Source organism: Chelonia mydas, chromosome 9 (genome assembly GCF_015237465.2).
Source record: "Chelonia mydas isolate rCheMyd1 chromosome 9, rCheMyd1.pri.v2, whole genome shotgun sequence".
Taxonomy (NCBI): Eukaryota; Metazoa; Chordata; order Testudines; family Cheloniidae; genus Chelonia; species Chelonia mydas.
In genome coordinates this window covers 55,472,377-55,496,510 of record NC_057855.1, presented here as the reverse complement: position 1 = coordinate 55,496,510, position 24,134 = coordinate 55,472,377, and the positions used below count along the sequence as shown (strand labels likewise).

Genomic DNA, 24,134 nt, shown 5'->3' with positions numbered 1-24,134 from the left:
CTGGGTCAGCATCTGTGCACCCAGTCACTCCACCTGTGACCCAGGTTTTGAGAAGCAACTGTGTAACTGACCTCCTGGAGGGGAGCAGTCACACAGCTGACGTCTCAGAGAAAGGGGTGGTGGAAGGTACCCCAATCCAGGTCCCAGTGTTTCAGGATGCTATTTCTGATAAGTTTTTGGAAAGTAACTGTGTCTCTAAATCAAGATGCAGCTCCAATGTGTGTGATAACAGAGGAGTTGGGACCAGAAAATTGCCAGGTGGTAGTTTGCCAGAATACGAATGACCCAACTGACAGAGAAGGAGGTGTTTTCCCCCAGGCTGATGAGACAGAGAGCAGTTATGGGAAAGCTGCTGGGAAAAAGTGAATCTGATCAAAGGGTAAACACACCTAGCCCAGAGAGCACAGATCAAAGCCCTCCAGGGGGCAGGGAGGGACTCAGTGCTGCAGGGAGGGGGGAAACAGAGGGTAATCCCAAAAGGGGAGCTGGATTTTCTGCATATCTACAGTCCTGGGGTTGGGAGACGGCTCCCCAAAGGGCCAGCCAATGTGCAGGATCCCCCTGAACACCTATCTTGCCAGACCCTAGGCACCAGAATTCCAGAAACATGATTAAATTAAGAGCCCACACAGAGGGGAACACTGGAGGGAAGGAAAAGCCAGTGACTGATTACATGGGACAGAGTCAAAGGACACTATGGGTAATGAACAAACTAACCTCAAACCACACTATCTGAACAGAGGACGTGGTATCATAAAGATACTTATAAATGCACATCTGAGATAAAAATTTTGGTATTAATGTTAAGTTTTGGGGATAAGAATTTTGACACGGATGTTAAACCTTATGATAACGCTACTTTTCAATTAATACCGGTAAACGGGTTTAAAGCTTATCACAGCAGAGAAACCATGAAAAACCTGGTTTGCTGTGTGTGAATGGGGAAACTGAGGCACACTGTCTCATGGCCTTAATGGCTGGATGCCAAAAGAACTATAACACAATCTGGGAACGGGAAGGGAAAATTAGCTGGATGTTTCTATTAAAACAATCAGCAGTGAAACAGTGAACAGGGTTGATATTTAAAGCATAATTTTTATGTTTCAAAGTCAATACCCACTGAGCTAGAGGGGTCAGTTCACATGTCTCAGTGCTAATCAGAAATGAGTTGGACTAGTATGAATTTAGCAGGGAGGTATTTTCCAAGTGCTGCTGCCGGGCAGTAGGTATATTTTTAGAAGGATCTGATTGGCCTGATGGAAGAGATTAAAGAAATCCTACCTACCTTTTTTGGAGAGAAAACACCCAGCGTGCCTCCATCTTCTCTCATGGCCACGCCCATTTCTGCCAGCAAAGCTTCCCTGAGCAACAGCAAAAGCAAAAGTCTGTCAAAACAACCTGTGTTGTTAGTTTTTTGCATCAGAGCAGCCCCTAGAGAAACCAACTGAGATCAGGATCCCACTGTGCTAAGGGCTGCACAGACACAGACCCTGCCTCAAAGCGCTCACAGTTCAACTGGAAACAAGGCGAATCAAGTGGAAGGAGGAGGGCAAAGATGGAGGAGGCTAACCATGAGAGGAACATATGTTTACACAGACTAGCTATGGGCTTTGTTAGATATTTGTACAGTGCTTAGGAAAATGACCCCCATCATGAGAGTTCAATTAAACAATTACATCAATAAAGAATATTAATGATTTCAGTAATTCCATTTCCTTGAAGCCCTCTAAATTAAGGCAGACATTCCATTTATAATATTTAGCTAGTGCCGGCTATTTGAGGATCTCAAAGTGTCTTATAAATGTTAATGAAGTAAGACTCAGCTGTGAAGCAGGATAGTACTATTAGCTCCGTGTTACAGATGAGGGAAATCAAGGCAGAGAGAGATTAAATGTTTTATAGGAGGTCATGAAGAAAGCTTGTAGACTGATTTGGTGCCTTACCAACAAGACCATCCACCTCTTCCTTTTGGAGGGCTGATCACTGTATTGAAATGGTTGTACGGAGACTTTATCTTCTCTTTCTCTCATCTCATTCATTTCTAAAATGCACCTGTCCCCTCACCTCTGACTGCCTCCGGAAAAGGGGCTATGGGCATTGTGACAATGCACTCCATAATGTTTTATGGAAATATGCTTATTAGTGTGAATATAATGTAACTGGAATATGCTTTATGCAAAAGACCTCTTGTAAGATATAATTACAAAGCTTATAATCTACTGAGTGTATTCATCCTATTTGTATGAATGTATCATTCTGGTATCTGAAACTAGGAATATGAAGTATAACTCTGAGGTCCTACTGTAATTATGCAAAGTGTGGGCCATTTATGGTGGTTTGGAAGCTTGATGGCTCCCATTGACTAGGACAATTGGTTATAAATGGTATGTTTACTTGCAAACCCTCCTGGGTGCATGTGGGCCAGCCCTGGAAGAATGGAGGCTGGGATCTCACAGGACATGTGAACATGTCACCTGATACTGGAATCCATCTTAAACCTGGTGCTTTTCCATTTAGAAGGAGGGGTGGGGACCCAGGGAGACAAAATATTCCCGCCTTGTGCCAAAGTTATAAAAGGGGGCAAACAGAACAAAAGGGGCTGCCAGTCATGAGAAAACCCCTAGTTTTCACCTAAAATGTCTGCTGAAACTAACAAGGACTGTACCGGGGAAAGGATTGGGCCCAGACTAGGAAGGAGTCTAGTCTGTGAAAGAAGCTTATTGGAACATCTCTGAGGGTGAGATTTGACCTGTAATCAGTCTCTGAATGTATTAGGCTTAGACTTGCATGTTTTTGCTTTATTTTGCTTGGTGACTTACTTTGTTTTATCATTTCTTGAAATCACTTAAATGCTACTTTTTATACTTAATTGATTTTATTGATTACAGGTAAAATCTCACCCTCAGAGATGTTCCAATAAGCTTCTTTCACAGACTAGACTCCTTCCTAGTCTGGGTCCAATCCTTTCCCCGGTACAGTCCTTGTTAGTTTCAGCAGACATCTTAGGTGAAAACTTTTGCTTATTAATTAAGCCAGAGTAAGTGATTAATACCTGGGGGAGCAAACAGCTGTGCATATCTCTCTATCTCTATGTAGTGCCCATCTTTAAAAAAGGGAAGAAGGAGGATCCTGGGAACTACAGTCCAGTCAGCCTCACCTCAGTCACCGGAAAAATCATGGAGCAGGTCCTCAAGGAATCAATTCTGAAGCACTTAGAGGAGAGGAAAGTGATCAGGAACAGTCAGCATGGATTCACCAAGGGCAAGTCATGCCTGACTAATCTAATTGCCTTCTATGACGAGATAACTGGCTCTGTGGATGAGGGGAAAGCAGTTGATGTGTTATTCCTTGACTTTAACAAAGCTTTTGACACTGTCTCCCTCAGTATTCTTGCCAACAAGTTAAAGAAGTATGGGCTGGATGAATGGACTCTAAGGTGGATAGAAAGTTGGATAGATTGTCGGGCTCAACGGGTAGTGATCAATGGCTCCATGTCTAGTTGGCAGCCGGTATCAAGTGGAGTGCCCCAAGGGTCGGTCCTCGGGCTGGTTTTGTTCAATATCTTCATAAATGATCTGGAGGATGGTGTGGATTGCACCCTCAGCAAGTTTGCAGACAACACTAAACTGGGAGGAGAGGTAGATACGCTGGAGGGTAGGGATAGGATACAGAGGGCCCTAGACAAATTAGACAATTGGGCCAAAAGAAATCTGATGAGGTTCAACAATGACAAGTGCAGAGTCCTGCACTTAGGATGGAAGAATCCCATGCACTGCTACAGACTAGGGACCGAATGGCTCGGCAGCAGTTCTGCAGAAAAGGACGTAGGGGTTACAGTGGACGAGAAGCTGGATATGAGTCAACAGTGTGCCCTTGTTGCCAAGAAGGCCAATGGCATTTTGGGATGTATAGGTAGGGGCATTGCCAGCAGATCGAGGGACGTGATCGTTCCCCTCTATTCGATATTGGTGGGGCCTCATCTGGAGTACTGTGTCCAGTTTTGGGTCCCACACTACAAGAAGGATGTGGAAACATTGGAAAGAGTCCAGCGGAGGGCAACAAAAATGATTAGGGGACTGGAACACATGACTTATGAGGAGAGGCTGAGGGAACTGGGATTGTTTAGTCTGTGGAAGAGAAGAATGAGGGGGGATTTGATAGCTGCTTTCAACTACCTGAAAGGGGGTTCCAAAGAGGATGGATCTAGACTGTTCTCAGTGGTACCAGATGACAGAACAAGGAGTAATGGTCTCAAGTTGCAGTGGGGGAGGTTTAGGTTGGATATTAGGAAAAACTTTTTCACTAGGAGGGTGGTGAAACACTGGAATGAGTTACCTAGGGAGGTGGTGGAATCTCCTTCCTTAGATATTTTTAAGGTCAGGCTTGACAAAGCCCTGGCTGGGATGATTTGGTTGGGGATTGGGCTCTGAGCAGGGGGTTGGAGTAGATGACCTCCTGAGGTCCCTTCCAACCCTGATATTCTATGGTTCTATGATTCTATGAGTGTTATAGAGGGTGGACAATTTATGGGTTTACCCTGTATAAGCTTCATACAGAAAAAAATGGATTTATTTGGGATTTGGATCCCACTGGGAACTGGGTGTCTGGGTGCTGGAGATAGGTGACCTGCTGAGCAGTTTTTGGTTAAAGCCTGCAGCTTTGGGGGTGTGGACCAGACCTGGGTCTGTGTTGCAGCAGGCTAGCATGTCTGGCTTAAGAAGGCAGGGTTCTGGAGTCCCAAACTGGCACGGAAAATGGGCTCAGAGGTAATCTCAGCATGTCAGCTGACAGTCCCAAGGGGGTCTCTGACTGAACACATCACAGGCATGTGTTGTGTCAGCATACCTGGCTCTATGCAAAGCCCCCTACAGGAGTCACTGGTGAGGAGGAGTGCCAGCCATGCTATTGACGAAACTGGGGCACGACCCAATGGCCTTACCATCCTGGCTCTTCCTGGCTGCTGATGCTGCTACAACCAGCACAGGCAGATGAACTGACCCCAGCCAGCCCCCCCAGAGGGGAGGCACAAAGGTGGCATAAAGTGAACTGGGCACTGAGTGAATAAGTCCTGCAAACATCACTGCTGTACACTCACCTCTCCATGCGGATTGCTTCTGTCCTCCGCAACTTTTCTTCCCAGGTCTCGTTCAGCTCAGCAATGATCTTCTCTGTTTCCTGGCAAGCAGAGTTTAAATGTTAGTATTTTGTGACTGCTGTCACCTTTGGTAACAGAACTACAAATGCTCTTTTAGGCTTTGCTCCAGAACCTCTGTTCTACAGAGGTCACACTCACAGCGGCATTTACTCAGTCACACCACACAATGATCTTGTATAATGGACACAAATGAGACAGCTCTGTCTCCTGGCTGCAGAATGTGAATCCCAGTTCCAGGCTGGTTTCAATGTAAAGCATCCCTCAGGGAAAAGGTGGGGTAAGAGGTTTTTCAACAAACCCTTACACCAGTCACAGTATTTGAAGACAACATGTTAGAAAAGCAGATGACTCTCAGACCTGCCACTCAGAGCTGGGCAGAACTGGGCCCAAACTGCAGCCTGATGGCTCTGTTGGGCCACACCCCAATCAGACCTCAGCTGGCCCTGATAAAAGGGCTATGAGCCAGGAGCTAGACACACTCTCCCTCCAGCTTCTGAGGGAGAAGGACCTAGCTGCCTGGGAGCCATGGGTGCAGGCAACAGAGCAGGGCTGGGGAAAAGGCGAGAGGAGCTGGGGAGCTCCCAGCTGGCAACTCCCCAGACTGCAGGCCCTGTGCAAGGCCAAACTAGGTACTGGGGTTGCAGAGGCTGCAGGCCAAACCCCCTTTTGCCAACGATGAATGGCTTGTACACTGCAGTCTGCCCCAGTGAGTGGGGCCTAGATGCTGACTGGCAGTAGCCATAGACTGAGGTGAGTTGGGGATAGAGGTTTGGGGGTTCCCTGGGGAGGGGAGATCCAGATCTGTGGGGGTACTGCTTGGGGGCAGCACCCAAGGTAAAGGGGCACCAGGGTCCGGGAGGGACACGGGGCCAGCGGGACATTGGCCTACAGAGGGCGCTCCAGAGGCTGGAAAAGCTAATTCCCTGGATGACCAGCAGGAGGCGCCATGCTGGTGAGTTGCCGCCCTGCTACAGGGTGCCTCAATTTTAAGTTGCAATGCTTTAGAGAACCCTGATTTTTAGACAACTTTAAGCACCCTCCCTCTGAAAATCTCTAAATTCGAATTTCACTCTTTAAGGTGTTCAAAATTGGGCACTGAAAATCCTGGGTTGCTTTTGAAACTTTTGGCCTCGAAAAAGACGGTTACTAACCTTTTTGTGACTGTTGTTCTTTGAGATGGGTTGCACATGTCCATCCTGAGTTAGGTGTGTGCGTGCCCTGAGCATCGCTGTCAAAAATTTTTCCCCTATTGGTATCCACCGAGCTGGTTCCAGTGCCCCCTGGTGCCAAACGTTCACAGCATCGGTACAAGGGGCCCTGCTGAGCTCTGCCAAGTCCGCGTCCCCCAGTTTCTTCTTACTGACCACTCCGAGAGTGAGGACGGTGGGTGGCCCTTATTCCTCTTTCTCTGCTGATCGTGCCTGGCTAGCTGGGCATAGAAATCCCCATAATGCTGCAGCCTATATGGTCTCCTGGGTTGTGCTGGAGAATGCAGGCCCAGGGACTTCAGAATTGCCTTACAGTCTTTTAGGGTATGCAGTCTGGAATCAGTTTGCTCTGAAAAAAGCGAGGGCCCCTCAAAAGGCAGGTATTGCAAGGTCTAGTGTACTTCCTGTGGGCACTCTGGTGCCTGTAACCATGAGCTCCTGTGCATGGTAACTGCCGTGGCCATAGATGTAGCCACAGAGTCCATGGCATCCAGGGCTGCCTGCAGAGAGGCTCCCATCTTGCCCTCCTCCACAAGGGTGGAGAACTCCTGCTGGCTGTCTCGGAGAAGTCTGTCTTTGGACTTGTTCGTTGCTTCCCACTCGTTTAAAGTCATAGTGGCCCAGCAGTGCCTGCTGGTTCGCTATGCGAAGTTGAAGCCCTTCTCACCCTCCACCCCAGTGGAGTTGGCTTTCCTGCCCAGTAGGTCAAGCTTCAGGGGCTCCTTCATCTTCAGTGCGGACCCTGGCTGGCCCTGACAGTCCCTCTTGTTGGCAGCCGCCACAACGAGTGATCTGGGGGTGTGGGGTGAGAAAATAAAAACTCACAACCCTTGGCTAGCACAAAGTACTTCCACTCTGTTCTCTTGGCAGTAGGAGGGAAGGAAGCTGGGTTCTGTCAGAGCGTCTTAATAGGTCCCATAATGGCCTCATGTAGGAGTACAGCAACCTTTGCACAAGTTGCTGCTGATAAATTGTGCAAGAAGCTGTCAGAAGGCTCCTTCACAACTTCTGCCTGCAGGTCCAGATTGGATGCCACCCGATTAATGAGTCCTGGGGGGCCCTCAGGTCATCCTGAAGCAGGGATGTCCCCTTCTCCATTAGTTTATTATCAGGTGAAGACGAAGAGAAGGCATGCACTGCCATAGCCTCCACTATATCCTCCCCTTGGGAAGCCTGCTCATGCTGATCAATACCAGCCTCAGCACTGGCTTTGGTACTGGGATGTGCTCCAGATTTGGTGCCAAGTGCAGTGCTCAGGCCAGTCCTACTATCAATACCAGTGATAGGTGGCAGTGTGTCATCACACGGTACCAGTGGCACCCTACTCTCAGAGTATACCGAGTAGGAATGCCTACAGCTGGTGCCTTGACCCAGGCCAAACCCATAAGGGTTCCAAAAAGGCCACTGTACCAGTGCCGGACCCCAGGGGCCAAGTGTTCTAGGGCATCATGGCTCCGGGAGCTCCCGACAATGCTGATGGGCGGTGAATGTGGCCTTGGCCATAGCGGCGAGGTGAGGAGCCAGAACCAGAGTCTGATTTTTGAAGAGGAGGAGGAGCATGGGGACCACAGCAGTGGGGGAGGGATAGCTCAGTGGTTTGAGCACTGGCCTGCTAAACCCAGGGTTGTGAGTTCAATCCTTGAGGGGGCCATTTAGGGATCTGGGGCAAAAAATTGGGGATCAGTCTTGCTTTGTGAAGGGGGTTGGATGACCTCCTGAGGTCCCATCCAACCCTGATATTCTATGATTCTACGGTGCTAATCCTCCCGGAGCTGGGAAACAAGGCTGTGGCGATGCCTCGGGAGAGGTTATTTAGGGGAGGCTTTCCCCTTGAAAGTGGCCTCAGTGCTGGTCGATGCTTCAGAGCTGGCAGGCGGTGCCTGCGAAACCGCTTCTTGTGCCCCTGGCAAAGCCAGTACCAGCAGAGTTAGCAAGTCGCTAGCTGCTGCGTAAGCCTCCTGATCACTATGCTGGCAGGAAGGAGGGTTGCACCTTCCTTCACGGGGTTTGTGGTGCTGGCGCAAGTGACAGCGTCAGTGGCTGCTGCGGTGCCAGAAACGGGGGAGCAGTGCGGTGCGGGTCTCGCCCTATCCCTGTCCGCAGCTCTTGACTTGTCTGCCCTTCTGTCACCCTTTGGTGCGGAAGAACAGCTCTTCTCACCATGCCTGCAATGCTTCTTCTTGGGCACTGGTGATGAGGAGCAATGCTGAGAGCTCCTAGCAGTGGGAGGTGCACTGCGCTCTGAAGATGATGTGCTCATGCTGAGTCAGATCCCGGCTCCGAGGTGGGTCTCAATACTGCCTCCATCAGGAGGACTTTCAGTCTTGCTGCCCAGACTTTTTGAGTGTGTGGGCTTAAACTCGCAACAAATCTGGCAACGATCTTTTCTGTATCCTTCTCACAATCCCAAACACTTAAGACAGCTCAAGAGAGGGTTGCTGTTGGGCATAGGCTTCCCACAGGTGGAGACAGGTGTAAACCCTGGAGACTAAGGCATGCCCCGGCACCCAGAAGGAGGAACACCTCTCCAGACAAGGAGAGGTGTCCCAATTTCTATACTAGACTTACTAAAAACTACTTAACTAACAACTATTTACAATAAAAGCTAAGCAAAAAACCACTATGAAAAACTTTGCCAAGGCAAAGAGCGGAGTTCCAACAGCAGTTACGGGCAGTAAGAAGGAACTGAGGGATGCGGGCTCAGCACGGCCCCTTATACTGGCACTATGGGAGCACAGCATCACGGGGCACCAGAGCGGGCCCAACAGATACCACTAGGAAAAAAATTCCAACAGTGATGCTCAAGGTGTGCACACACCTAACTCGGAATGGCATGTGCAAGCACTTGAAGAATTAAGCTTCTGGAGGCTTTCTAAACCTGTGGGGAAATCTCTAGAAGGTCATCTTGGGGGCCTGGACTCCACAAAGTATCCTTGTCAATAAAGTACCTGCTGTCTTCATTTGATTTCATTACTTTGTAAGAAGCAGAAGGCTGCAGATAATCTAGGAGGTGCACAAATAATAATCGCAGAGCCTGGGCTGTTACAGTCGCTATCCGCAGGTTCAAATGCCACCATGGGGATATAAAATGGATCTGTTGCCAGATCAAGTGTGTTTCATCTTCCCCTAATCTCAGTAAAGCATGATGTCAGCATCCTCAGGCTCTTACCTTCAGCCTCTCAATGGCCTCTTCACTGCCCGGAGCAAACATGATGCGTTCATGGAGGCTAGAGACGGAGGCAGCTCGGCTGGACAAGGCTGAAAGCGAGGAGGACGGGCTCATCCCCACTAAGGCATTGGTCACTGTGGAGAGATTGTCAGGGCGTTGACTCAGTTCTGCCAGGCTACGGTTACCATTATTGTTCTCAAAGTCGGTCATGTCTATGGGGCAGGGAAGGGGGAAAGAGGGAGGGATGGATACGTGGACAGGAAGAAGGAAAAGGAAGATAGAGAAAAGAAAGGCAGTTGGGAAAAAATGACATGATGCGGTGAGCAGAAAGCTAGAAATTAAAACACAGAAATACACACAGCGTCATGTGCCAGCAACAGGGCTAGAGGCACTCACACCATCTCTACACCAGAAGGAGCATTCACACCACATCCAGAACAGCCACACTAAGTGTTGCTACACGGTTCTTCGCCCACACCACCATCCCCCATTATGTCCCCTGGCTTTTCAGGCAGAGAGCCAGGCAGAGGGCACGAAAGTTTACTCATGACTGGGTTGGCTAATGGCTAAATGGGCAGAAGAGCCCAGTTGCCATTTTGGCCCCAATATGGCCTGATGTTCAGAAGAGCCTAGGGCACTGGGTGCTGCTCTCTTGTGAAAATCTGGCTGTGAGTGTCACAATGGGAACTGCTGGATCTTGTCCCAGTGAGCTCTTGGGGGCAGGGCCCAGCTTTTTGTTTGTACAATGCCTAATACCACAGGGTCCTGGTCCATGACTGAGGCTCCTAGGAGCTACCACAATCCAAAGATATTATCACAGTAATGATGGCTCTTCTCAAAACCTGACCCATGACTCAATCTTCCCATGGCTGGGCTGGTTTGTGTTCATTTCCCCAAGAATATTTAAGTGACTGGTGTTTTATTCCCTTGAGCATTAGTCCGAATATTGGAATCCAGGAACGCATGAGGTGATTCACACTGGGGGAGCTCGCACAGCTGCCCCGTGTCTAACAGGTTTATGTCTTTGAGCGGGAGGCTGTTGGGAGGCAGCAGGGGGAGCCTAAGAGAGTGACAAAGCCAACCAAATGGAGTGATCATCACTCAGTGAGGGGCTGGAGAAGTAGGAGTAACGGAAAGTTGCCTCGGGTCCTGGTGCATGTGATCCAGCCTCAGAACATGGAGTAAGGTGCCTGCTGTGCAGTCAGAGACTGAGGCTGAATGGTGGCGGGGTGACAGTACCTCGGGACAACTTCCCTATGGAATCACTACACGTAGCACCAGCCACAATGGCACAGTGTTAGTGGGGGGCCAAAGAGCTGCTGACATGGGGAGAGCCATCACCAGGGAGATAGGGGGAGGCAAGAAGCAACAATCACTTGGTGTTATTGTGACAAAAGGAAATGAAATGTCAGTCTGCTAGACAGCCCTCAGCTAGGCAGGACCACAGCTATTTCTAAATCTGAGCCAAATGCTCTTTCTTGCGCAAAAGAAAATGGGAAAAGGCCTTTAAAGTCTGAAAATGTCCTAATCTTGCACTTCTCCTGCTCCCTCCACTCTCTCTGAGACATGCAACACCCCAAAGATTTTTTCTGTCACTGCTCCTCTTTATAAAGATTACATCATCCAATCAGAGAATAGAGTCCATGACCAGTGCCCAATCAAATGGAATTCGTCACATTGAGTGCTGATAAGTAGAATCCTAGAATATCAGGGTTGAAAGGGACCTCAGGAGGTCATCTAGTCCAACCCCCTGCTCAAAGCAGGACCAATCCCCAATTTTTGCCCCAGATCCCTAAATGGCCCCCTCAAGGATTGAATTCACAACCCTGGATTTAGCAGGCCAATGCTCAAACCACTGAGCTATCCCTCCCACCCTACCAAATTCATCATCCATTTTGATCAATTTCATGGTCAAAAGATTTTAAAAATCATAAATGTCATGATTTCAGCTATTTAAATCTGAAATTTCATGGTGTTGTAATTGTAGGGGTCCTGACCAAAAAAGGAGTTGTAGCGAGGTTTGCAGTACTGCTACCTTTATTTCTGCGCTGCTGCTGGCGGCGGCACTGCCTTCAGAGCTGAGTGGCTGGAGAGCAGCGGCTGCTGGCTGGGATCCCAGCTCTGAAGGCAGAGCTGCCACCAGCAGCAGCGCAGAAGTAAGGATGGCACGGCATGGTATTGCCACCTTTACTTCTGCACTGCTGCCTGCAGAGTTGGGCCTTCAGTCAGCAGCCACCACTCTCTGGCAGCCCAGCTCTGAAGGGAGCAGAGCAGAAGTAAGAATGGCATCATATGGTATTGCCACCATTACTTCCACACTGCTGCTGGGGGGGGCACTGCCTTCAGAGCTGGTCACCCGGACAACAGCCGCCTCTCTCTGGCCACCCAGCAATGAAGGCAGCTCAGGAGTAAGGGTGGCAATACCGTGACCCCCCCTCCCCCAAATAACCTTGCAACCCCCCTGAAACCCTCCTTTGGCTCGGGACCTGCAGTTTGAGAAATGCTGGTCTCCCCCGTGAAATCTATATAGTATAGGGTAAAAGCACACAAAAGACCAGATTTCATTGGGGGAGACCAGATTTCACAGTCTGTGACACGTTTTTCATGGCCGTGAATTTCGTAGGGCCCTACTGACAAGAGAACTGGGGACAGTTAGCAAACAGCCTGTAGGCGGATGTACGTTCATATAATTTACCTGTCCAACTATGATGCATAACAACAACCAAATTTTTAGGAATCCTGGCCATTTCATGGACAATTTGCAAACAGGAAAATGACGAGGGCCGACACAAAAATTGTCTCGTGGGGCCATTCACACTGCAGCTGCACTGTTTGTCTAAACACTGGTACCTTAACGCCACATCAGAATTGATACGTGATCCCCTTTCATGTGTGTTTTAGGATGAGGTTAATGTTAGTGACTACAATTGTTTCTGATAATGGCCTGGTGTTGAGTCTGCGGGTGGGGTTAGTGCATACACCTGCCTACATTTAGCATTTGGCCCAACACTTGGACTTCTAAGGGAGTTCTCATGGAAGCCTCCAAAGTCTCTTTACTTCTGGTGGTGCATAGCAATGGCTGCCATGGATCCAGGCCCCAGAACCAATATAGTGATGGAGAGAGAGATGGGGCCTGCTCAGGTGAGCTGTAAGAAAGGCAGCTCTGCAATGTTGGAGATCTGGCATTGTCTGGGGTCACTGAAAGCAGGGAAGGAATTACTGTGCTGATAGTTTAAAAACTGCTCAGATGTACTAGACACCAGCGGTCTGGTGAAATGCCTGAGGAAGAGGGCGGGCCAAAAACTAGCTGAAAGCACCTCCAGACCTTTTCAGGCCTGGCTGTAGGCAGGTATGGGGTCAGCGGTAGAGTGCACGTAGTTTGCTGAAGCCGCGAGGTCTCATTGTCAGAGGTGCTGAGTTTGACCCCAGCTGAGGCTGTGGGTGCTCTGCATCTCTGGAAGCCAGGCCCGGAGTGACTGACGTGGGGCTTGCTGAGCTGGCTGTGGGGGCTTCTCTGAGGAGTCACTATCTGCAAGTGTGTAGAGGCTGCTGGTCTTCGCTGATGTTTGGAGGCTGGTCCTGACATCTGCTCTACTGCCAACCTGTTCAGGGGCCTGGCTAGAACACGGCACAGCCAACCAGTTCCCTCTCCATTAAAACCCCATCTGCTTCATGATGTGACTGCTTCACAAAGTTGCTTTGGGCTTTTGCTGCAATTCGCCTCTGCTCCCCCCGGTCTGAACTTTCCGGGGTGCCAACGGCAGGATGGTAGCCGCAGCCCTGCTCCAATCAGACACTCCCTTGTGGGCCGGGAGGTGCTGGCCAGGCCTTGCCCCCTTACACTCACCCCGTGGCAGCCAGGCTGTAGTTGTGGAGGGCATCAGGGAGGGCAGGATGGCCCTATGCACTCCCCCCATCCGCAGGGCACTCAGAATCCGGCCTTTCAGATTATGTGCACAAGGAGGACTCCGTGAGGGGCTAAAGGCAGGAGCCCAGTGCGTGGCAGGCCATGAGGGGCCCCCTTAAAACCACAACATGTTGGAGGCCCAGATTTTACTGACTTTTCCTCATTTTTTTGCCCAGGATACTCATAGCTCTCCTCCCTCTGCATTATGGTAAATCTCCAGCCCCCAGGTGGCATGCTGGAACTCATACGCTCCATGGAGACGGCGCAGAGACACACATGCAGCTTACGAAGAGGGCAGCCACCTTGGAGGCATTTGTTAGTAGCCCTCGGGTCCACAGGCACCGACTTTGTCCCTTCCCAGGGGGTGCTCAACCCCTGCTCTGCCCCAGGCCGTGCCCCCACTCCACCCCTTCCCCTAAACCCCCACCCCACCCCGCTCCACCCCATCCGTCGAGCGCACCCCGCCCTTGCTCCTCCCCCTCCCCCTTCCAGGGCCTCCTGCACACTGCTAAACAGCTGATCCACGGCGGGCAGGAGGCGCCGGGAAGGAGGGAAAGGCGCTGATCAGTAGAGCCCTGCACGATTACAAAAATGTGGGAAGAAAAGGTGGAGGAGTTGTACTGTATGTAAGAGAGCATTATGACTGCTCAGAGCTCCAGTATGAAACTGGGGAAAAGCCTGTTGAGAGTCTTTGGGTTAAATTTAGAGGCGAGAGCAACAAGGGTGGTGTCGTGGTGGGCATCTGCTATAGACCACCAGACCAGGTGGATGAGGTAGACAAGGCTTTCTTCAGACATCTAACAGAAGTTTACAGATCATAGGCCCTGGTTCTCATGGGGGACTTCAATTACCCTGACATCTGCTGGGAGAGCACAACAGCAGTGCACAGACAATCCAGAAAGTTTCTGGAGAGTGTTGGGGACAACTTCCTGGTGCAAGTGCTAAAGGAATCAACTAGGGGCTGTGCTCCTCTTGACCTTCTCCTCACAAACAGGGAAGAATTGGTAGGGGAACTAGAAGTGGATGGCAATCTGGGCAGCAGTGACCATGAACTGGTCGAGTTCAGATCCAGCCAAAAGGAAGAAAGGAGAGCAGCAGAATACGGACCCTGGACTTCAGAAAAGCAGACTTTGATTCCCTCAGGGAACTGATGGGCAGGATCCCCTGGGAGACTAATATGAGGGGGAAAAGAGTCCAGGAGAGCTGGATGTACTTTAAAGAAGCCTCACTGAGGGTGCAGGTGAGGGTGCAGGAACAAACCATCCCAATATGCAGAAAGAATAGCAAATATGGCAGGCGACCAGCTTGGTTTAACAGAGAAATCTTTGGTGAGCTTAAACACAAAAGGGAAGCTTACAAGAAGTGGAAACTTGAACAGACGAGTAGGGAGGAGTATAAAAATACTGGTCAAGCATGCAGCGGTGTAATTAGGAAGGCTAAAGCACAATTGGAGTTGCAGCTAGCAAGGGATGTGAAGGGTAACAAGGAGGGTTTCTACAGGTATGTTAGCAACAAGAAGAAGGTCAGAGAAAGTGTGGGACCCTTACTGAATGGAGGAGGCAACCTAGTGACAAATGATGTGGAAAAAGCTGAAGTACTCAATGATTTTTTTTGCCTTGGTCTTCACAGACAAGATCAGCTTCCAGACTGCTGCACTGGGCAACACAGAATAGGGAGGAGGTGAGCAGCCCTCACTGGTGAAAGAACAGGTTAAGGGCTATTTAGAAAAGCTGGACATGCACAGGTCCATGGGGACAGATCTAATGCAACCAAGGCTGCTGAGAGAGTTGGCTGATGTGATTGCAGAGCCATTGGCCATTATCTTTGAAAATTCGTGGTGACTGAGGGAGGTCCCTGACGATTGGAAAAAGGCAAATATAGTGCCCATCTTTAAAAAAGAGAAGAAAGAGAATCCAGGGAACTACAGACTGGTCAGCCTCACCTCAGTCCCTGGAAAAATCATGGATCAGATCCTCAAGGAATCCATTTTGAAGCACTTGGAGGAGAGGAAGGTGATCAGGAACAGTCAACATGGACTCACCAAGGGCAAGCTTTTGACACGGTCTCCCACAGTATTCTTGTCAGCAAGTTAAGGAAGTATGGGCTGGATGAAAGCACTATAAGGTGGGTAGAAAGCTGGCTAGATTGTCGGGCTCAACGGGTAGTGATCAATGGCTCCATGTCTAGTTGGCAGCCGGTGTCAAGTGGAGTGCCCCAGGGGTCGGTCCTGGGGCCGGTTTTGTTCAATATCTTCATAAATGATCTGGAGGATGGTGTGGATTGCACTCTCAGCAAATTTGCGGATGATACTAAACTGGGAGGAGTGGTAGATACGCTGGAGGGGAGGGATAGGATACAGAAGGACCTAGACAAATTGGAGGATTGGGCCAAAAGAAATCTGATGAGGTTCAATAAGGATAAGTGCAGGGTCCTGCACTTAGGATGGAAGAATCCAATGCACCGCTACAGACTAGGGACCGAATGGCTAGGCAGCAGTTCTGCGGAAAAGGACCTAGGGGTGACAGTGGACGAGAAGCTGGATATGAGTCAGCAGTGTGCCCTTGTTGCCAAGAAGGCCAATGGCATTTTGGGATGTATAAGTAGGGGCATAGCGAGCAGATCGAGGGACGTGATCGTTCCCCTCTATTCGACACTGGTGAGGCCTCATCTGGAGTACTGTGTCCAGTTTTGGGCCCCACACTACAAGAAGGATGTGGATAAATTGGAGAGAGTCCAGCGAAGGGCAACAAAAATGATTAGGGGTCTAGAGCACATGAAATATGAGGAGAGGCTGAGGGAGCTGGGATTGTTTAGTCTGCAGAAGAGAAGAATGAGGGGGGATTTGATAGCTGCTTTCAACTACCTGAAAGGGGGTTCCAAAGAGGATGGCTCTAGACTGTTCTCAATGGTAGCAGATGACAGAACGAGGAGTAATGGTCTCAAGTTGCAATGGGGGAGGTTTAGATTGGATATTAGGAAAAACTTTTTCACTAAGAGGGTGGTGAAACACTGGAATGCGTTACCTAGGGAGGTGGTAGAATCTCCTTCCTTAGAGGTTTTTAAGGTCAGGCTTGACAAAGCCCTGGCTGGGATGATTTAACTGGGAACTGGTCCTGCTTCGAGCAGGGGGTTGGACTAGATGACCTTCTGGGGTCCCTTCCAACCCTGATATTCTATGATTCTATGATTCTAAGTCATGCCTCACCAACCTGATTGCCTTCTAGGATGAGATAACTGGCTCTGTGGATATGGGGAAAACGGTGGATGTGATATATGTTGACTTTAGCAAAGCTGTTGACAGCAAGCAAGCAAGTTAAAAAAGTATGGATTGGATGTATGGACTATAAGGGGGACAGAAAGCTGGCTAGATCATCGGGCTCAATGGGTAGCTAGCAACGGCTCTATGTCCAGTTGGTAGCCAGTATCAAGCGGAGTGCCCTAGGGGTCGGTCCTGGCGCCCATTTTGTTCAACGTCTTCATTAATGATCTGGATGATGGGATGGATTGCATCCTCAGCAAGTTTGCGGATGACACTAAGCTGGGGGGGAGAGGTAGCTTTGCTGGAGGGTAGGGATAGGGTCCAGACTGACCTAGACAAGTTGCAGAATTGGGCCAAAAGAAATCTGATGAGGTTCAACAGCAGAAGTGCAGAGTCCTGTACTTAGGATGAAAGAATCCCACCACTGCTACAGGCCGGGGACCGACTGGATAAATGGCAGTTCAGCAGAAAAGGACCTGGGGATTACAGTGGATGAGAAGCTAGAGATGAGTCAACAGTGTGGCCTTGTTGCGGAGAAAACTAACGGCATATTGGGCTGCCTTACTAGGAGCGTTGCCAGCAGATAGAGGGATATCATTATTCCCCTCTATTAGGCACTAGTGAGGGCACATCTGGAGTATTGCATCCTGTTTTGGGGCTCCCACTACAGAAAGGATGTGGACAAATTGGAGAGAGTCAAGCGGAGGGCAACAAAAATGATCAGGGGGCTGGGGCACATGACTTATGAGGAGAGGCTGAGGGGATTGGGTTTATTTAGTCTGCAGAAGAGAAGAATGAAGGGCGATTTTATAGCTGCTTTCAACTACCTGAAAGGGGTTCCAAAGAGGATGAATCTAGACTGTTCTCAGTGGTAGCAGATGACAGAAAAAGGAGTAATGGTCTCAAGTTGCAGTGGGGGAGGTGTAGGTTGGGTATTAGGAAAGACTTTTTCACTAGGAGGGTGGTGAAGAACTGGAATGGGTTACCTAGGGAGGTGGTGGAATCTCCTTCCTTAGAGGTTTTTAAGGCCTGGCTTGACAAAGCCCTGGCTGGGATGATTTAGTGGGGGACTGGGTCCTGCTTTGAGCAGGGGGTTGGACTAGATGACCTCCTGAGGTCTCTTCCAACCTTAATCTTCTATGATTCTATGAACTAAGACCAGAAATCCAGGCCGGCTTCTTACAAGGAAAGGAAGCCTTACTCGTAAGTCTGTTCCTAATGGACCAAGGGATCCCGATCAGGCGTTTGCTAATTCTGAAGGAGTCAATGGGCTGAGATCACTCTACCTGCACTAGGCTCCCATCAGCTGTTATTTCGCCTGAGACCACAGCAGGGAAATTGTGGGCTGTTTCTCTGCCAAACTGACATGGATTCTAGCTATGCCACTGACCAGGGATGTCAGCTGGACTGTTGAGAGCTCTTTTACAAACAAGGCGCAGATTGCAGGGCCTCCCAGCATGCCAGCAAAAGCCAGCTCACTTTGTCAAGTCCAGGAGCACATGAACTAGTTCAGTAGCCCTGCTGGTCCCAGTACAACCAGCAGCAGGATCAAGGCTGGGTCACTGGGAACTCTTGTGATTTTATATCAGTGGTAGGAAGCAGATAACTTAGTGCCCATAGTTAGGGTATTGCCAGCAGAACCAGTACTGGAATCGGTACTAGTCCCAGACCCAGCAGAAGCAGCAACAGCACAGAAACAGCAGGAACCATAGCTACAGCATGGAGAAAAGAGGCCCAGGAAGTTCATTTAGAAAACCAATTCCATCTCACATGTTTTGGAGGGGAGCACAATGCAGGCAAATTCTTCAGCTAACCCCTGGCCACTCCGGTACATCGGCTCAAAGCCCCAGCCAAGGCACTGACTGAGAGAAGCTGGCTAGCCTCAGTCTGGCTTCCCCAGCTCAGCACCCAGGACCACATGGCTCAGGGCTGCACTACCTCTTGTGCAGAGCTAACACAGAGTTTGAGGGAGACTGGTGCATGGCCTCCCCTGTCCTTGCCATATATCAATCCCAGGCCCCCCTCCCCTCCCATAGCAGATGGTGCTGTGGAGGTCCCCTTGCTTGTGGATCTGGGAGAACCATCAAGCATGATAGCCTCACACGAGGGCCAAGGATGAGCCTTCTAACGAGGAAATGGAGCTCCCTGTGCGAAGAGGTTACTCTGCCAATGCAGGCAGTTGCCCACCAAACCTCCTAAGTGATCTGTGCATCCCTTGGCTGGAGCAGAGTCCTGGCTGAGCACTGTGGCAGGGTACTGCTGGGGAGGAGCAGATGAGCACCTTAACACTTCCACAGCACAGCTGTGAGAGCACACAAGCTTCCCATAGCTGGGCCCTTGCTTGAAGGCAACTGGACCCCTTTGCCATGCTGTATGTATGTTCCTTTGCTACGACCGAGTCTTGAAGAAGCAGTGAAGCACACACAATACCCACAATGGGAAATACACACATTTAGGTCCTCCTGGAGCAGTGTTAGCTAAGAGAAAGAGAGGAGAGGGAGTGGGAAGAAAGACAAAAGAAAACAGAACAAGAATAGGTTCATCTTTATAGGACTAAGGAACAGAGAAGCATGCCCCTCAGGTTGAGAAGAGAGGCCGTACATTGACCCAGCCTGGGGACATCTCCCTGGGAGCAACACAGGGAGCGCTCACCAAGCTGAGACTGGCTCTTTGGTGGGACAGCAGTCCTGGGACTGATAGCACAGAGGATGAGCCTGTCCCCGTGGAGCCACCCTGGGGCTGGAGACTAGGGTTCACGGTCAGCATGAGGGGTGTAGGCTAGAGTCCCCAGGACTGTGGTGATCACATGCATCTCCCTGATGTCAGTAGGGGACTTTCCCAGCAGGCTATGGCGGAGAAGCAGTGTCAGGGAGAGGAACTACAAGGAGCAACAGGGCAGGGAATGGAGATGTCTTGGTGATGTAATGCTATTGCACAACGTGGTGGGGATGAGGATGGCTGAGCCTGTCCTACCCCAGTAAACTGAAATTTAGAGAGCTCCATCTTGCTTCTCCTAAGCAAATCCCGGTCCCAGCCTAGAGCCCAGAGAGGTACGTACTGTCAATGATGTCTCCGAGACCCTGGGCATAGAGCAGATCTCTCAGACGAGCCACTTCATCCTTCAGCTCCCTGATCAGCTTATTGTTAGGATCCTCATTAATGACGGCGTTGCATCTGATCTGTTTGGCACGGTCAGCATACCTGCAGAAATGGGACACATGGCCAATCACCAGACTTCCTCAGACTTCAGGTCTGAGACAGCATGGGCCAGGGACTAGGGCATTGGACTGGCATTCAGAAGACCTGGGGTCTATTTGCATATAATAATGCAAAGCATGGCTTCTCGCAGAGCCCTGGTTAGCACAGTTCAGACAGCTGAAGGGTCCCTCAGAGCTGTAGCTTTCTGGCCATGAGGCTCCCTGTTCTACTCCCATCTGCAGTAACAGATGGGGGACACACAGAGCAAATCCAGCAACACAAAGGAGAGGGTCACAGTGTAGTCTAGCGCCAAGCTGGGAGAGGGACTAGGAAAGCCAGTGGCTGGAGGTGGAGGACAGTGCTCTGTAATGCTACGGACAGAACGAATGGTTAGGGACCCTAGTCTGCTGCTTTGACATTGACACAGGGCAGTGGTAAGTGCTGCCCAGATTGGAGCTCTGTATCAGTGAGGGGCTATGGGACAATAGTGGAATGAAGGAACAGTGAAGGCAACAGGAGGGGAATGGCTAAGGCTGTGACTTCAGATGTCACACTCCATGTTCCCCAGCCCCTGTGCAGGGGACGTGACAATGAACTGTTGTCACAGAGGCCTACCTTAAAGTACTGAGGGTCTCATCGTAGTTGATATCAGCAGGGCTGAGAGCAGCAACCATAGCAGTCCTGGAGTTACCACCTGCCAGAGAAAACACCTTGGCTCCATGAAGCAGATCTGTTCCTGGGCCCTCTTTTTAACCCCTGTTCTCTCTGCTTTCCCCTTCCTGCCAGAGCATCCCTGTCATTCTGCCACAGAGCACACATACCAAACAGTATCCCCACCCCACAGCCCTCCCAGCTCACATGGTCACTCAGAACTCCAGCACAGGAACATCTAGTGCTTTGAATGAGTTGGGACGTAACCCTGCCCCAGTGAAGGGTCCCTGACAGCCGGAGGGCAAAGGGAGGGGGAGGAGTTAAATCAGGGAGACTATGAGAGTTCAGGAGACAGGAGCCTCTGGAGGTCTGTTGCCTGGAAATTCAGTGAGTTAAGGCCAGAACCAGGGCAAACTAAGTGAAAACCAGACTCCTTCCCTCACCCAGGTTTTCCCGGAGGAGCCAGGTCAGCACGGAGTCCCGGTACGGGATGAAGTCTGTCTTTTTCTTCTTTTTGTTCTGGAGGAAGAGAGCACAGCAGGGAGATGAGATACCTCATTCTCTTCAAAGGTAGTGGGCTCTCAGGCAGTATCAAGCAGGGTTATTCACCTAGTGACCTCCAGCCACATCTGGCCAAAGGCACACTCTTGAGCTTCCCCTAGCCTGGAGCAAACCACCTACGGTTCAGAGGTTCGATAAGGACCCAAACTCTGGATGCTGACCGAATTATCTACTTCTAGCAATCCAGCAAGAAGAGTCTGTCTATGGAGATTTTCTGCTTTGGAGAAGACCGGAAACACATGAAGAACAACTCTGCCTCCCACTTCCACCCCCTCCCCCCACAAGCCAGGATGTGATGTCCAATGGATAGGACACTAGCCAATGACTTGGGTCTAAGTCCCTGCTCTGCCCCAGACTCCTTGTGTGACCTTGGGCAAGTCACTTGGCCTCGGTCCTCCCGACCTCACACAGGTGTTGTGAGGCGCCAGGTTCTATCGTAACAGGGGCCATACCACCATCTGAGAGAGACTGAAGTTCAGGCAAGGCAGAGATGACTATAACAGACTGGGGGGAAGTGAACTGAATATTTTCAGACCTCAATAGAGGTTTGGTTTGGGTTCGGTTTGATTTTTATTGCAGCACAACTGGTTTGTCCATCCCTTACTCCCATCCAGCCCAGTTACATACCAATACCTAGGTCAGTGAACTCTCCCCTTCATTCCCCCCAAAAGATTTTACACAGGAGAAGCAACAGTCCACAGGTGACTTCCAGCTCTGGACTGATCTTGCAACAATGGCAGCACAGTCCCAGGAGATGCCAATGTGCCCGAGAAACACTATGCTAAGCCTAGCCTGCCTCACCCCTCCCTCTATTTCCTGCTGATTCAGACTAGCAAAAGCTCTCCTCTCCACCACAGCTGTTCCACTGAGATATTAATCTCAAACGCAGGGAGCTGAAGGGAACCAAGGTTAAAAGCCACTCTGTGGGCAGTGAATGAGGCCATTTTGGTACCGTTTTGACTGGCCTTGCTGTTGGCCAGCTCTTTGCTGCACGGCCTCTGCTGTAGGTCACCAGCCACTGGAGCCACAGGGTTGCAGCACAGAACCTCATTGGAGGTCAAATTGTGCCTGAATTTCAGAGCAGAGCTCCCCACCGAAAACAATGGGGCACTCGGTTTAAAAATCCACGCAACAGCATAGTCCTGGGCTGCATCTCAGTAACCTCCCCCTTTCCATCCGCAATGCCCCTACCCCAGCCTGTGTTTGATCACCCAAGCCAAGGAACAGAACCCTCAAAGCACATACCTTATTGGGCCCCGAATCCTGAAAGAAAACCAGAGACATTGTTTACCATTGCATGAGCATGTGAGACAAAGAGAGGCTGAAGAGGAGGACAGTTTGCTCCAGTCAGGACAAGGGGCTGTGGGTAACTGCAACTTCCCCTCCATCACCCAGGAAAAGCTTCTACCTCTCAGAGATGAAGAGCTCTCCATGGAGAGTGGGCTCTGAGCACGGGCACTGCCGTGGAGCATGCAATGGAGGAGTGAGCGTTGGGGGGGGGAACGACACAAAGTCTCCTCCTACCCTGCTCGCCCCTATGCTAAGAGTAAGTTCTGGATTTTCATCAGGTAGGTTGTGGCACAGGACATGTGACTGGGAGTTATTATTTAGATTGCGGTAGCACCCTAAACACAAAGGGAAACAACCCCTCTCCCACAGAGCGTATACGAGAAAAATCAAAGCCAGACGGAGGGCGGGGGAAGGGATCCCCATACCCACAAAGTGATGAAATGGTGAGAGATGCTCATGATCCTGGCTCCATTTCCTGTTCTGCCTGGCTGCCTAATGGCTCTAGCTCCTCTTAAAAATGTATCTATTAATATATATCCATCAATGATCCTCCATCTCCACTCCCAGGAGATCCCAGCTCACCCTTCCCACCCCCCAACTGCCCTGCCCCACCAGTCCCATGCAACCAACACTCCAGCCAGTCCCATGCAACGTGGATTGTTCTAAAGATTCCCCCACTCCAGGCTGGGGGAGTCTGCCAGGCACCAACTGATGCCAGAGTCCATCAGTGATACCTGTCATTCTATGCCAGCAAGGGTGTGTGCGAGAGGGAGTGAGCTCAGGGGCTGACGTACTTGAGTCATGGGTAGAGAGGGCTCTTTGCTGGCTCGTTCCCGGAACGTCTGCCTCGGAGGACATTTCATAGTCACTGGCACAAGGGACTATAAGGGCTGCTCATCCAGTGGCATCACTGGGGCCTAGTATGAGCAGCCCTAACTCGCGGGGTGAGCACTGATTCATGTCAGTGGGTCCATAAGTGTCAATGGGAGTCAGTGCTTCAGGGTTGCACAGTGTGGTCCTACGTAATGAGGCCCACCCTGTGGACAGACCTCCTTGGCCAACCTACCATTTCAGCCAGCGCAGAGATGACCTTCCCCAGCGTGGTCAGAGACTTGTTGATGTTTGCTCCCTCCTGTTGAAGGAAGACAGAAAATCTTAGCCTCCAAAAGCTGACTGACAGAGAGGGTCCTGACACACAAATCAGCTTAAGGGTGCGTGGGTGTCTGCAGCTCAGCACAACAGCCAGGCTCAGATCCACAGATGATCCATGCACACAGCAAACATGGCCACCAGCCAGCTCCCTCCCTGCCAGGGCCACTCTGGGGAGAGGAAAGGCATTGCACGTGGCTGGTTCTCAAGAGCAAACCAGTGGGGAGCAGTGGTTGTGCTGGGTTTAGTGGCTAATCAGGATGTCATTACTGGCACTCCAGCTGTCTGAGAATCCACCAAAGAAATGAGCACACCTCTCCGTGGCTGGGGTGCACCAACAGCACCCCAAACAGCACCCAGCACCGAGTACAGCTCCTGATTCATGCTCTTCTCTTACCTTTAGCCTCGTGCCCTTGGCCCCTGTAGAGTCGGCCCGTTCACTCCCAGCCAGGTCGACCAGGCTGATTTTGCTGACCTATAAACAGAGAAGGATGCTTGCCATTGAGGGCACAACAATGACTTGCACCCATCCAGAAGGGTCCCCAAGCACCTGATGCATTGCTATGCAAATGGTGCAAACAGGAATC

General features: G+C 50.4%; 1 protein-coding gene across 1 annotated transcript in view; it reads right to left on the bottom strand.

Annotated features, from left to right (window-relative positions):
• Positions 1 to 24,134, bottom strand: part of KIF1A (kinesin family member 1A) — a 218,167-nt gene that overhangs the window by 113,119 nt on the left and 80,914 nt on the right. The window contains 9 exon segments of the mRNA XM_043522362.1: positions 1,286 to 1,361; positions 5,096 to 5,175; positions 9,533 to 9,666; positions 19,757 to 19,899; positions 20,512 to 20,590; positions 20,991 to 21,066; positions 22,354 to 22,371; positions 23,465 to 23,530; positions 23,945 to 24,022. Coding sequence (XP_043378297.1) covers positions 1,286 to 1,361; positions 5,096 to 5,175; positions 9,533 to 9,666; positions 19,757 to 19,899; positions 20,512 to 20,590; positions 20,991 to 21,066; positions 22,354 to 22,371; positions 23,465 to 23,530; positions 23,945 to 24,022 — 750 coding nt within the window.